Here is a 14,826-nt window from a genome sequence, read left to right as displayed (position 1 = left end):
TTATTTTCCCAAATGAGGTGCTGTGCAAGGAAAGACTTGTCACAGAGTCTCAGATTCACAGACAGATCTTCACACTCCTGAAATGAACAAATGAATTGTTTCCTGAAAAAAACCCCTCCCCTTTTGCTCCTCTTTTATTCCCTATGGGAGGGGCCATTCATCGTCCAACTGGCTTTACTCCCAAGTCAACCCTGATTTCTGAGCTGTTCCCTTTTCCTGGCAGCTCTGCGCATGGGCACACTGGGAACAGGCTCCAGCTGTTCCTCTGCCTCACTGCTCTCTAGCTCTGAAGGTAGCTGAGAACTGCCAGATAGCCCCCACCACCCCGGCCTCCGAGGCAGAGCCCTCGTCCAATCCTCCAGGATTAAAAGAGCCGAGGTGGCGCAGTGGTTAGGGTGCAGTACTGCAGGCCACTTCAGCTGACTGTTATCTGCAGTTCAGCGGTTCTAATCTCACCGGCTCAAGGTTGACTCAGCCTTCGATCCTTCCGAGGTGGGTGAAATGAAGACCCAGACTGTGGGAGCGATATGCTGACTCTGTAAACCGCTTAGAGAGGGCTGAAAGACCTATGAAGCAGTATATAAGTCTTACTGCTAACTGCTATTAACCCATGCTCCTCTCCAACCTCCTCACTGTCCGAATCTGCTGCCAGCTCCTCTGGCGGGCCACAACAGGCTTAGGAAACCGCCAAAAACCAACTTTGCTTTTTCTACGGGTGGGAAGATGGATTCACTCGGCCCCACAGATCTCTTACCTTAGCCCTACTTTAAAAAACGCCAAGCCTCTCAACACGAGCAATAAAACACTCCGAAAATGTGTCAAACTTTGGAGGCGGGCAGAAAGAGAAAGGCGCCACACCTTTTTTTTTCCGCGGTGCATTTATTAAAACCCCTTTCCAAACAGGGATAAATATCAAACTTAAGATAGACCGGCGGGGCTAAAATACTAGTTTCTGGCTGCTGCCCGTTTGAGCTGATTCCATCCCGAGGAATAAAGCTGTTGGGACGGCTGAAGATACACCCAGCCATTGAAAGCACCAACTTCCCCTGCCAATGAGAGAGAAATGTGGGAAGTGGGCTGCTCCCCGCTTCCTTTGGCCCTTATTGCTGCTGTGATCTTGAGCTCCAAACGGTTGATTTTTTTTAAAAAAAAATTAAAAACGAAACAGGTGACGGGGTGACGGAACAGGTCTAGGATGACGAGACGGACGTTTTCAGGATTCGAGACCCCCTTGTCCCTCTTTGGCAGCCGTTAAGCCATCCTGTGACCTTGGGGTGGGAAGCGTTGGGAGGATTTAATTCTCGACGGTTCAACTGGCCCACACAGTTTGGATGTCCTCTGGGTGTCTTGCAGGCAGCTTCACGCTTGATGGGAGCAAAACCACAGCTGCTAAATCTGGATCCAAAGAACAGGTGGGGAGAAAGCAAGGCACCAGTTCAACTAAACGGGATACTCTCTCTCTCTCTGTGTCTGTGTGTGTGTGCTGGGGGAATGGGACGGGACGGTTTTAACAGCAAGGATGATGCTGGGGTGATTTGTGACAGCAATTCCTCTCTCTCGGACGAGTCCGCTGTCCCTGCCCTCTCTCATATGGGCTTGTACAGCAACGTGGTCACGTATTTCTTCTTGTAACGGTGGGTGGCACTGAGCACCATCACGCCATCCTAAGGAGAGGACAAGAGAGGGAAGAGAAGTTCAGAAGACAGAAGAACCGTCAAAAGGAGGGCCCTGTAGCGGCGAGGGAGGCCTCTCTGTTCTGACCTGGGCTTCCCTGAGAGCCTGAAGCAAAGTCTTGGTCCCAACAAAAAAAAAACCCTTTTATTAATTGACTGGATTCTGCTCATTCTCATCCAGCCAGTTCTTTCAAGGGAGGATTTACAGTCACAGACCTTATCTGACTTGGAGAGCTGCCAGGCCGATCTCTGCAGAACTTAGCAAGAGGTCTTGGAGAGTCATGAACCAATGAAGCGAACTAATTGTCTCCTGCAAACTCCACTCCCCTTTCGCTCCTCTTTTATTTCCTCTGGGAGGGGCCATTCACCTTCCACCTGTGGCCTTATTCCCAGGTCTACCCTGATTTCTGACTTGTTCCCTTCCCCTGGCAGCTCTGCCCATGCGCACACTAGGAACAGGCTCCAGCTGTTCTTCTGCCTTACCGTTTCTGACTCTAAAGGCAGCTGATAACTGTCAGACGGCCCTGGCCCCCTCTCTGCCTCCGACACAGATCCCTCATCAGAGCCTTCCCCAGACTCCAGGACTGGCCTAGGTTCCTCCCCAACCCTCCTCACTGTCTGACCCTGCTGCCTCCTCCGCTTGCGTGCCGGAACACTCTTACCTTGATGGAGAGGGCGTAGAGGTGGTTTAGCATGACATGATTAGGTTCAGGAAGGAGCGCCGGGTCGCACTAAAAATCAAGAGATTTGGGTTAGGACTGTGACTTCGAAAAGGACCCATAGACGGATGTTCACTCAGCCAGATGTTAGGCTTTCTTCCTGCCCCCCAACCCCAGTACAGGTAGTCCTCTACATTCAACAGTTCCCTTAGTGACCGTTCAAAGTTACAAAAACTTTGTAAAAAGTTTTTACAAGCACTGAAAAAAGGGACTTCAGGCCATTTGCAGCATTCCCATGGTCGCGGGATTGATATATTTGGATGCTTGACAACGGACTTGGGTTTAGGATGTCCCAGAGTCCTGCGATTCCCTTTGTTACGACCTTCCAACACGCAAAAGGGGGAAGCTGGATTCGCTTAATGGCCGTGTGACTCAACTGCAGCGGTTCACTTAATAAATGTGGCAGAGAATCAAGTTGTAAAATGGGGCAAAGCTCCCTTGACGAATGCCTCGCTTAGCAACCTCAGTTTTGGGCTCAATTGTTAAAAACTAGGCTGTAAATTGGGGGGGAGGGGGGGGCGCTCACTTAACGTCTAGCAACAGCGCTTCCGATCCCAATTAGCATCGAAAGTTGAGGACCGCCTGCATTAAAAGAGGTTGTTAGGGTTCCGACGGATGCCCTAATTAAATCATGAGCCTCCAGCCAAGCTTCAAAAGAAATCCAGTTATTTATTAGCTTCATGTCGGCACGTTCCCAAGGGAAGCCAGTTCTGACACCATGTAATTTACGACCCAATTATGACCCGTTTCCCGCCTCCCCCCGTGTGTGTGTCATCAACCACATTCACCAATGGGACAGTTTCCCGTGTTGGAGGGGATCACTCCCCTCCGGCTGTTGTAAGCAACCCTGGGAGACATCCTTGAGAGAGAGAACTCTGGAATGTGCACCTGTCTTTTGCTGCCGTGCCGATTCATCGGTTTCCTGTTCCCACTTTTCCTATGGCAACTCGAGAGCAGGCCAGGGATGCTTTGCGAGTTGACAGAGGTGTTACAAGAACAGATATCAATTTATGAAGCCGTCTTGGAGACTCCTCTCCGGTTTTAAAGCTTCTTGAAAGAAAGAGGAGGCAGCCTCCTTAAAGGTCTGAAAAAGCTCTGTCGGGTGTACTATTTGAAGTAGCGTACACGTATACACACGCACAAATACTTAGCATAGGCTTCCATTGTTTCACGCCCCCGAGAACGCTGGCAGCTGTAGTTTCAACACAACTGGAGAAGGCCAAGGAGGGTTGCGTGTTTGTTACCTGCTTCTCTACACTCTACTTACGGAAATCCCAGTGTCTTTGTTGAGGATGACTTGCAACAGGTGGGGAGGAAGGATTGGGGGCGACTTGAACCTCTCTTCCGGCTTGACGATGTAGGGGTCCTGGTGATACGGTCCGGGGGCGAGCTCGACAATTCTGGGGAGGGGAAACAAAAGAGGGGAACATACTTCATCAACGATGCCCAAGCTTGGCAACTTGAAAACTTGTGGACTTCCAACTCCCAGAATTCTGGCCAATCGCCGGCCATCGGCACCCCGATCAACCAATAGGAAGGCACCACATCAATAAAACTCATCAAAGAGCCCAAAGCACATATTCCAATAGAGAGGACGGGGTCCAGGGCGACTCCGAAAGCTCGGAAGAGTAAACCTGTGGTCCAAGTGACCGACCCGGATTAGATCTTGCAATAAACAGAATCTGCTGTCCTCACTTCCCTTCTCAAATCCTTGCACCCGCCACTAACCTGACACGTCGGAGCACTTTTGGGAATCGACCATTAAAGCATCAAAGACTTCGAAGTCGGTCTTCTTCACTTGGATCACATTATTGACGGTTCCTAGTTGGCTGGTCACGACAGGCTAGGAAGAGAGGTGGTTAAATCCAGCAGGAAAGCTTGTTAGAGCAATTCAAACATTCAAGCAATTCAAGCTTCCGTTTTTCTCTTTTTAACAACCTGATAATCCCTTGCAGGGTGTAGTCTGGCCAACTGAATGGAGATGAGTGTTGACTGGCCGGATGCCCCACCTGTCGCCAATGTGGAGTTTCGTTCGGCAGATAGATTCTCATTGTGCCCAGAGAGAGAGGGAGAAATCTCTGCCTCTACCTAGGGTCGAATTCCCAGCCTCACGGATTGTGAGGTGACAGCTCTGTCTCTAAGCCACCGGACCACTCAAGTTGCTCTATATTTAGGTAAAGGTTCCCCTCGCACATATGTGCTAGTCGTTCCCGGCTCTAGGGGGCGTTGCTCATCTCCGTTTGAAAGCCGAAGAGCCAGCGCTCTCTGAAGACGTCTCCGTGGTCATGTGGCCGGCATGACTAAATGCCAAAGGCGCACGTAACGCTGCTCCCTTCCCACCAAAGGTGGTTTTCTATTTTCTACTTGCATTTTTTACCTGCTTTCGAACTGCTAGGTTGGCAGAAGCTGGGACAAGTTAACGGGAGCTCACTCTGTGACGCGGCGCTAGGGATTCGAACTGCCGAATGGCCGATCTTTCTGCTTGACAAGCTCAGCGTCTTAGCCACTGAGTTTACCTCCCCAAATATTAGCCTTTCAAATGGAAAGCTCAGCTTAAAAGTCTCTTAAGTGTATGGGAAAGGTGACAAAAGGAGCAACAGGTGGATGCTTGTTAAAGAAAGTTCCAGCCTGAACTAAGGAGGAATTTCCTGACCAAGATAATAATGAATCAGTTGGACGGCTTTGCCTTTGGAAGTTGTGAGTGGCTCCATCACTGGAGGCTTTTAAGAAAAGATGGGACAAGGCCTGATGGAGAACCTATAGCACGTATGCACGCCATCCAGCTGATCTTCGTGCATGCCGGAGTGTTCTGACCCCCCCTCATCCCACACCAAAGCACACTCCGAGCCAAAGATAAGTTACGGCATTTAATTAACAGAAAGACGGGTCCTTGGCAGCAAACCGCCACAGGCAAGCTTGGGCAGCAATAAACACAGATAAGGCTTGGCAACAATCCAGCCTGCCAAGCTCATAACAATGTTCTCCGACATTCGTTCCTGCGTTGACTTCTGTAAGAAGGGCGTGTGCACAAGTAGTCTTTTTTATAGTCTGGAGAGGAGCCTAATGGCCACCAGCTGAGTGCAATTACCTCCTGTAATTGCGTAATTGTTCCTGACGCCTAGTAGCTCTTCGATGGCGTGCATCCAGGAACAACTCACTCTCCGGCTCACTCTCCCTTGTCTCCTCCCCACTGGTCCAAGGCTCAGGTGCCCCCTGGTGGCCAACCAGCCTCTCTGCGCCCTACTCGGAGTCGGAACCCTGTCCAGGGCCCTCCACATCCTCCAGAGCTGACTCATAGGGCCCCTCGCTGTCGGAATCTGGTGGCAGCTCCAACGGCTCCTGCTGGGCCACAACACTGGAGTACCAGGAACCCCAAAACCAGGTGGCCAGCCCATTTGTGCATGCGCGCCAACCAGCTGGCCTTTGAGTTTCTGAGCCTGTGGCGCATGTGCGTTCCAGTTTGGCCACTCGGTGGCAAAAAGGTTCGCTATCCCTGGTATAAGGACTCCTGCCTTGAGCAGGGGGTTGGACTAGAGCAGTGGTCTCCATCCTTGGCCACTTTAAGACTTGTGGACTTCAACTCCCAGAATTCCTCAGCCAGCAAAGCAAAGTCCACAAGTCTTAAAGTGGCCAAGGTTGGAGACCACTGGACTAGAAACCTCCAGGGTCCTTTCCAGCCCTATAAATATTCTTCTCTTGGGGAGGGGGAGGAGGAGGAGGGGCAGCCTAGTGAAACCAAGCCTCTTATCTTTTCTGAACCATCTTCACCGTTTTGACTTCGTTCTTTGCGACTTTAGGAAATCAGGTAACAACTTTTGTGCCAGAACAGATTGCGAGAGATTTATCGCTACGAATACATAAATCCTGCAGGATAGCCCTTTCAAGAGCAGCTGGGCCACAGTCGTTATTCTCCCCCCCCCCCCAAAAAAAACCAAAATGACAAGAAGATACTTTTTAATTGGAATCCGGGGGAAGAAGCTCAAGTGCCAGCCGTCAAAACGGGAAGCCGTCCATTTGTTTGTTCATTCCCCATTAAAAATAATAATAATAATGAGGCCTCACCTCGGAAGGATCATGTGTCCACTGTCCGTCTACGAAGAACTTGTACTGGTGTTCGCCTTCTGGGAGATCGAGGATGGCTACGAAATTGTTGTGGCTGCGACAAGCAGGAGGGGGAGGTTGGGGGGGGGAGGAAAGACACAACCTGTTAACACTCTTGTTTTCCTCCAGAAACTAAAAAAAATGGGGGGGGGGGGAATAAAAGCGGAAGAAAAAGCATCTCCTGTAATCAAGACGAAGGGGCGGTTGGGGAAATGTCAAGCGCCACCAAATCAACCCAAATGTTCCACTGCCTATTTATGGGATGGATAAAGCATATCTCTCTCTCTCTCTCTCTCTCTCTCTCGTCTTTCTCTCTCTCCCTCTTTCTTTCTCCCTCTTTCTTTCTCTCTCTCCCTCTCTCGTCTCTCTCTGTGTCTCTTTCTCTCTCCCTCTTTCTCTCTCTCCCTCTTTTCTCTCTCTCTCTGTCTCTTTCTCTCTCTCTCCCTCTTTCTTTCTCTCTCTCTCCCTCTCTCGTCTCTCCCTCTTTTTCTCTCTCCCTCTTTCTTTCTCTCTCTCTCCCTCTCTCGTCTCTCTTTCTCTTTCTGTCTCTCTCTCTCCCTCTTTCTCTCTCCCTCTTTCTCTCTCTTTTCTCTCTCTCTCTCTCTTTCTTTCTCTCTCTCCCCCCCTCTCTCTCCCTCCCTCTCTCATCTCCTCTCTCTCTCTCCCTCTTTCTCTCCCTCTTTCTCTCCCTCTTTCTCTCTCCCTCTTTCTCTCTCTCTCTCTCCCTCTCTCGTCTTTCTCTCCCTCTTTCTTTCTCTCCCTCTTTCTCTCTCTCTCTCTCTCCCTCTCTCGTCTTTCTCTCTTTCTGTCTCTCTCTCCCTCTTTCTCTCTCCCTCTTTCTCTCTCTTCCTTTTCTCTCTCTCTCTCCCTCTTTCTTTCTCTCTCCTTTTCTCTCTCCCTCTTTCTTTCTCTCTCCCTCTTTCTCTCTCCAACTTTTTTTCTCTCTCTCTAACCAACGCCGCTCCTGTACGAACCAATTCTTCCCCCACGGGATAGGAAGCTCGAGAGACTCCCGGTTTACCTCCGAGTCAGCGGGAGTTTGTTCCAGTTGTTGAAGGAGCCCGATAAATAAACTTCCTTGCCTCCGCCAGTCCACCGGAAGACAGTCGGCTGGGCCTGGGTGGGAGCCTTGTCGCTCACCTCCAGATCGTGTTGCCAAGCGAGGAATTCGTGCTTCTCCATCGAAGCCTAGAAAACAGCAGAAACAGGCCAGGTTTCGTTCCGAGAGATCATAGCTTGTGAGAGACCGTGGTAACATCGGAGGCCTTGCTACGGGTCCCGTCCCCTAAAGAGGAGATGGGACTTCCAGGCAGGGTCTACCGTATATCAGCACACCAAGGATGACAGCTTGGCCTCCCGGCTACTTTGGGTTGTCCTCATCTTACGACTGGGGGTTTAATGGCCGTTCAAAGTTACGATGGACTCCCCAAAAGCTACTGATGGCCTGGGTTCAAAGTTCCCACATCTCTTTCTCATAGTTGTCTGTGAGATTGTGGGGGTGGAGTCTGGACAACTGAATATTTACTGGCCAGATGCCTTTCCTGTTGCCAATGCGGAGTTTTATTCAGCAGACATATTCTCATTGTGCCGAGAGAGAGAGAGAGAAAGAGAAATATCTGCCTCTACCTAGGATTGAACTCACAGCCTCCTGATTGTGAGGCGAGAGCTCTACCTCTAGGCCACCGCGGCACTCTCATTCCCAGATATGGATGGGGAATATTGGGTTTTTGAGGTAGTAACGTTCATCGTTAGGATATTTCTTCCGCAGCAAGAAATGTCACCTACCTTCATTTCTTCAGCATTGTAGAGGTCAGCATCTTCGGGACTGTCCATCAAAATCTTGGGCCTGTCTCCCTCCTTTGATCCCCCAGGGCTGTCTCTTCGAGGGGTCTTGTGACCCCCCTGGCGCTCACCCCCCTGGCGTTCACTGCTGGTGTTCCCCATGGCTGTCGAGGGGGGTCAGGGGATGGCGATGGGCAATCTTTTATTTCGGTGGCTGGCTAGTTGACCTTGTAAAAGAAGGAAGAAGAGGAGGAAACAAACTTTAACTAAAGAAAACCATCAGATGCCTTGAGGGGAACAGGCAGATAGACCTTGGCTCACAAAACAGTCCGTTTATTGACCGTTTGAAGTTACGATGGCGCTGAAAAAACATGGGCGCATGGCTGTTTCTCAGCCTTACGACCGTTGCAGCGTCCCCATCAAAATTCAGGTGCTTGGCTGAAGAAAACAATAGTTATAGCAATAATAATAATATACATGTCATTTCTTCAGTGTTGTCACGTGAAAAGATATACTTAAATGTTTACAAAATGTGAGGGTGTTTATTCTATTTCTAATTCTATTTCTAATTCTATTCCTTATCGCTATTCTATTTCTAATTCTATTTTTTATTCTATTTCTTATTCTATTATTTCTTTTCTGCTATTTCTATTCAATTCTTATTCTATTATTATTCTTATTTTCTTATTCTATTCTTCTCTATTCTATTCTTCTCTACTATTTTTTTCCTTTCTTTTTCTATTCTATTTCTAATTCTATTTTTTATTGTATTTCTTATTCTATTATTTCTTTTCTACTATTTCTATTCAATTCTTCCCATTCTATTATTCTTATTCTCATCTATTATTCTTTTGCTTTTCTTTTTCTATTCTATTTCTAATTCTATTTTTATTGTATTTCTTATTCTATTATTTCTTTTCTGCTATTTCTATTCAATTCTTATTCTATTGTTATTCTTATTTTCTTATTCTATTCTTTTCTATTCTATTATTTGTATCTATTCTTATTCCTTTTTTCTTTTCTTTTTCTATTCTATTTCTAATTCTATTTCTTATTGTAATTCTTATTCTATTATTTCTTTTCTATTTCTATTCGATTCTTCCTATTCCATTATTCTTATTCTCATCTATTCTATTATTCTTTTTCTTTTCTTTTTCTATTCTATTTCTAATTCTATTTTTATTCTATTTCTTATTCTATTATTTCTTTTCTATTATTGCTATTCGATTCTTATTCTATTCTATTATTATTATTTTATTCTATTCTTTTCTATTCTATTATTCGTATCTATTCTATTATTCCTTTTTTCTGTTCTTTTTCTATTCTATTCTAATTCTATTTCTTATTGTAATTCTTATTCTATTATTTCTTTTCTATTTCTATTCGATTCTTCCTATTCCATTATTCTTATTCTCATCTATTCTATTATTCTTTTTCTATTCTATTTCTAATTCTATTTTTTATTCTATTTCTTATTCTATTATTTCTTTTCTATTAATCCTATTCAATTCTTATTCTATTCTATTATTACTCTTATTTTCTTATTCTATTCTTATCTATTCTTTTCTTATCCATTCTATTGTTCTTTTTTATTCTTTTTCTATTCTATTTCTAATTCTATTTTTATTGTATTTCTTATTCTATTATTTCTTTTCTACTATTTCTATTCAATTCTTATTCTATTATTATTCTTATTTTCTTATTCTATTCTTTTCTATTCTATTATTCGTATCTACTATTATTTCTTTTTTCTGTTCTTTTTCTATTCTATTTCTAATTCTATTTCTTATTGTAATTCTTATTCTATTATTTCTTTTCTATTTCTATTCGATTCTTCCCATTCCATTATTCTTATTCTCATCTATTCTATTATTCTTTTTCTTTTTCTATTCTATTTCTAATTGTTTCTTATTCTATTATTTCTTTTCTATTATTGCTATTCAATTCTTATTCTATTCTACTATTATTCTTATTTTCTTATTCTATTCTTATCTATTCTTTTCTTATCCATTCTATTGTTCTTTTTTATTCTTTTTCTATTCTATTTCTAATTCTATTTTTATTGTATTCCTTATTCTATTATTTCTTTTCTACTATTTCTATTCAAGTCTTCCTATTCTATTATTCTTATCCTCATCTATTCTATTATTCTTTTTCTTTTCTTTTTCTATTCTATTTCTAATTCTATTTTTTATTCGATGTCTTATTCTATTATTTATTTTCTATTATTGCTATTCAATTCTTATCCTGTTCTATTATTCTTATTCTTATCTTTTCTATTATCTTTTTCTATTCTATTATTATTCCTATTCCATTCCTACCTGTATAAAATCCAGGCAGCCCAGAGAAACCCGGGGAAAGGGGGCGCCATGGAGACCCAAGAGCCTTTAGGTCCTACCTCGCAGGGCTGTTAAGTCTAAGTGGGGGAAGTAGGGGGGTAAGGGCTCCCAAACCCAACACCCCAACCCTCGCTCCTTGCGCGACAAAGGAGGCGCCGATGAAGCAGCCCTGCACCCGGCTTCCCCAGGGCCGGCCGCCGCGCTCTGCACATGCTCAGGAACCCCCAAGTCACCTTGCGCCCGGTGAGCCGCCGATGCAGACCGCAAAAACCACCCGGTCCCTTCACTTCCGGACTCCGCCTTCCGGCCACGCCCCTCCGCTGCCTCTCTTTCCGCTTCCTGTAAGAGGAAGTCGCCGGTCACGTTTAGGTACGCGCATGCGCCTCAGAGCCCGAGGGCTCTTTTCCTTCGTTCTCGGCTCCCGGGGCTTGCTATGACACTTAATCGGCCAGGAGGGGGCAGCAAAGAATGATAGGTGGAAGTGGGGGGGGGAGAGGGAGTCACGCCGGCCGGGGAATGCTGGGAGTTGAAGTCCACCCTGCTTCAATGTGGGGGCAAATTTGAAAAGGCTGGGCTGGGCTTTATACGCGCGTGTGAGAATTGGGGTGCAGCCAGAAGAGGGGGGGGGGAGGGCTTCTTTCTCCCGTGCACGCTTGCACTCTTGCCATTATTATATTGACCAGCATTTAAAAAAGAAAAACCTGCACAGAAATCAGATTCCTGATTTTGACTCTGGCAGTTCAATCAGAATAGAGCTGGAAGGGACCTTGGAGGTCTTCTAGTCCACCCCCCTTTGCTCAAACACTTCAGACAAGTGGGGGAGAAGCAGCAATTTGCCCCGAAGCTAAACCCAGAATATAGGCTCAGACAAGGAGGCAGCCTTGTTACCACAGATGTTCTGGTGAGCATTGATTCCCCCGGTTATTCATCCAGATGTTGACTCAAGTGGGCGATTTCTGTCCACCTTTTGAACCCTTCCCAAAGACCACAGCAGAGGTTTGGAAGCAACGTTCTTCGAACAGAATAACAGCGTTGCGGGGAGCCTTGGAGGTCTTCTAGTCCAACCCCGAATCTGCTCAGGTAGGAAACTCTACATCATGTTGATATTGGATGGCGTTAAAAGGTCTCTAAGCCAGCAGTGACCAACTGGTAGTCCGTGAACCACTGGAAAATATTGGTGGTCTGCAGAAAACATATTTGCGTTTTTTATATTGCACTAAATCAGAGGTCCTCAAACTGCGGCCCCTGGGATGGATACGTGCAATGAATGCTTGTGTTGCTGTAAAGAGTCTCCCCCTTTGGGGTCTTTTTGTGCGGGTCGGAGGGGGGCAGAAATTCCGACTTGGGGTCTGTTTCGGCTTCCTGGTGGGGGGCTTTGGGCGAAGGCTGGCGGGAAGCACCACTGGTGGGGAAGAGCCGGAGGGCCTCGTTCCAGTGGGACGGCATCCTGGCCTGGAACTGGCTGACCATCTCAGCCCGCTGAGCCGCCAGGCACCGGCACCTGGCCTTGCACTCCCGCAGATCTTCCCTCTGCTTGGAAAGCCTATGCTCCTAGTCCTCAGTGAGGTGCTTCTGCTGAGCCTCCTTCTCGGTCAGATCCAATTTGAACTGAGCTGTTTTGCCAACTCTTCCTCCTGGGGGGCTGCTTAGCTCCAGCAACTGGTCCCTGTTGGGGCCCTAAGGACCCTGGGTGGGCAGGCGAGGAGTGGCTGGGAGGGGAGGGGCGAGTAGAGGCTGGCAAGGTGCCCCTCGATGTGAGTGACAGCGAGTTGGCCACACCCACCCAGTCACATGACCACCTAGCCACGCCCACCCAGCCGGTCATTAGGCAGATCGTACTAGTGGTCCGCGGGATTTAAAATTAGGAATTTAGTGATTCCTGAGGTCTGAAAGGTATGGGAGCCCTGCTCTAAGCTATTCTGAGTAAAGCTGCCTATTGCAATTGACTGATGGGGATTTTGTCAATGCCGATGGTATTTAAGTGGTGCTTCGGATGTTATGGGATGGCAACCAAGTTGCCTATGGTTATTGGCGCTGCTTTCTTTTTATCGCCGTTGTTCTATTTTGTATACCTGTCTCCAGGTATGGATCAGTGGTGGGTTTCAAAAATTTTTTGAACCTACTCTGTGGGTGTGGCCTCCTTTGTGGGAGTGGCTTGATGGCCATGTGACCTGGTGGGAGTGGCTTGCCGGCCATGTGTTTTCTTTCTTTCTTTCTCTCTCTCTCTCTCTCTCTCTCCTTCCTTTTGTCTCTCCCTTTTTCCTTTTTTTCTTTCATCTCTCACTTTTTCTTTCTTTTTTTCTTTTTTCTTCCTCCCTTTCTTTCTCTTTCTCTTTCTCTCTCTGTGTGAGTCTGTGTCAGTGGTGGGTTTCAAAAAAATTTGGAACCTCTTCTGTAGGTGTGGCCTGCTTTCCGGGTCCACTGGTGGAACCTCTTCTAACCGGTTCGGTAGATTTGATGAACCGGTTCTACTGAATAGGTGCGAACTGGTAGGAACCCACTTCTGGTATGGATGGTTGCACAATCTGTCAGAAGCTTAAACTGGAATCGGCGTTTATTATATCCACAGGTTGAGACCTTCCCCAAAATCCCAAGAGAGGCAAATAGTATTAAAACGGGTATTAAATGAATTAAATTAAATTATGAGTATTAAAACTAGAAACAAATGTGTTTCATTCGTGTTGGTTTGGTGTACTATGGGAAACCCAAAAACTAACCCAATTTCAGTCTCATTCAAACATAGGCTTGTACCCGCAGTTCTTTTAGTGAGGGTTTTAAGTTACACCACCTGTGGAAAATGTGACTTATGAGTGTTTTTTCACACTTATTACCATTGTAGCATTCTCCGCAATCATATGATCAAAATTCAGAGACTTGGCAACTGGCATGTAGTTATGACGGATGCAGTGTCTTGGGGTCATGTGAGAATAAAATAGGAATGGAATAGAATAGAAAATGAATAGAATAAAATAGAATAGAATAGAAAATGGATAGAATAAAATAGAATAGAAAATGAATAGAATAGAATAGAAAATGAATAGAATGGAAAAAATGGATAGAATAGAATAATGGAATGAGAATAGAGTAGAATAGAATAGAATAGAAAATGAATAGAATAGAAAATGAATAGAATGGAAAAATGGATAGAATAGAATAATGGAATGAGAATAGAATAGAATAGAATAGAAATGAAAAGGATAGAATAGAAAATGAATAGAATGGAAAAAATGGATAGAATAGAATAATGGAATGAGAATAGAGTAGAGTAGAATAGAATAGAATAGAAAATGAATAGAATAGAATAGAAAATGAATAGAATAGAAAATGAATAGAATGGAAAAAATGGATAGAATGGAATGAGAGTAGAGTAGAATAGAATAGAAAATGAATAGAATAGAATAGAAAATGAATAGAATAGAATAGAAATGAATAGAATGGAAAAAATGGATAGAATAGAATAATGGAATGAGAATAGAGTAGAGTAGAATAGAATAGAAAATGAATAGAATAGAATAGAAAATGAATAGAATAGAATAGAAAATGAATAGAATGGAAAAAATGGATAGAATAGAATAATGGAATGAGAATAGAGTAGAATAGAATAGAATAGAAATGAATACAATAGAAATGAATAGAATGGAAAAATGGATAGAATAGAATAACGGAATGAGAATAGAGTAGAATAGAATAGAAAATGAATAGAATGGAATAGAATAGAAAATGAATAGAATAGAAAATGAATAGAATAGAATAATGGACTGAGAATAGAATAGAATAGAAAATAGAGTTGGAAAGGGACCTTGGAGGTCATCTAGTCCACCCCCACCTAAGCAGGAGATCCTACACCGTTTCTGACTGACAGTCTCTTTTTAAAAGCCTCCAGGGATGAAGCTCCCACAACTTCTGTTCCATGGGTTGATTGTTCTCACTGTCAGAAAATTCCTCCAGATTTCCAGGTTGAATCTCTCCTTGGTCAGTTTCCATCCGTTATTCCTTGTCTGGCCTTCAAAGGTGCTTTGGAGAATAGCTTGACCCCTTCCTCTCTGGGGCAGCCTCTCAAATATTGGAAGATGCTCTCCTGTCTCCCCTGGTCCTTCTCTTCACTAGACTAGCCAGGCCCAGTTCCTGCAAACGTTCATCGTATGTTTGAGCCTCCAGTCCCCTCATCATCCTGGTTGCTCTTCTCTGCACTTTTTCTAGAGTCTCAACATC

General features: G+C 45.1%; 1 protein-coding gene across 1 annotated transcript; it reads right to left on the bottom strand.

Annotated features, from left to right (window-relative positions):
* Positions 1-1,146: 1,146 nt before the first annotated feature.
* LOC116517111 (5'-AMP-activated protein kinase subunit beta-1-like) lies at positions 1,147-10,933 on the bottom strand. Its single transcript, XM_032229894.1, is given in 9 exon segments — positions 1,147-1,664; positions 2,336-2,404; positions 3,660-3,772; positions 3,775-3,792; positions 4,121-4,235; positions 6,455-6,548; positions 7,515-7,681; positions 8,279-8,502; positions 10,848-10,933. Coding segments are annotated over 8 exon segments (813 nt in total). The 5' UTR covers positions 8,438-8,502; positions 10,848-10,933; the 3' UTR covers positions 1,147-1,586.
* Between the last annotated feature and the right edge of the window lie 3,893 nt (positions 10,934-14,826).

The sequence above is a fragment of the Thamnophis elegans genome, chromosome 13 (genome assembly GCF_009769535.1).
Source record: "Thamnophis elegans isolate rThaEle1 chromosome 13, rThaEle1.pri, whole genome shotgun sequence".
Taxonomy (NCBI): domain Eukaryota; kingdom Metazoa; phylum Chordata; class Lepidosauria; order Squamata; family Colubridae; genus Thamnophis; species Thamnophis elegans.
This window is presented reverse-complemented; position numbering and strand designations above follow the sequence as displayed.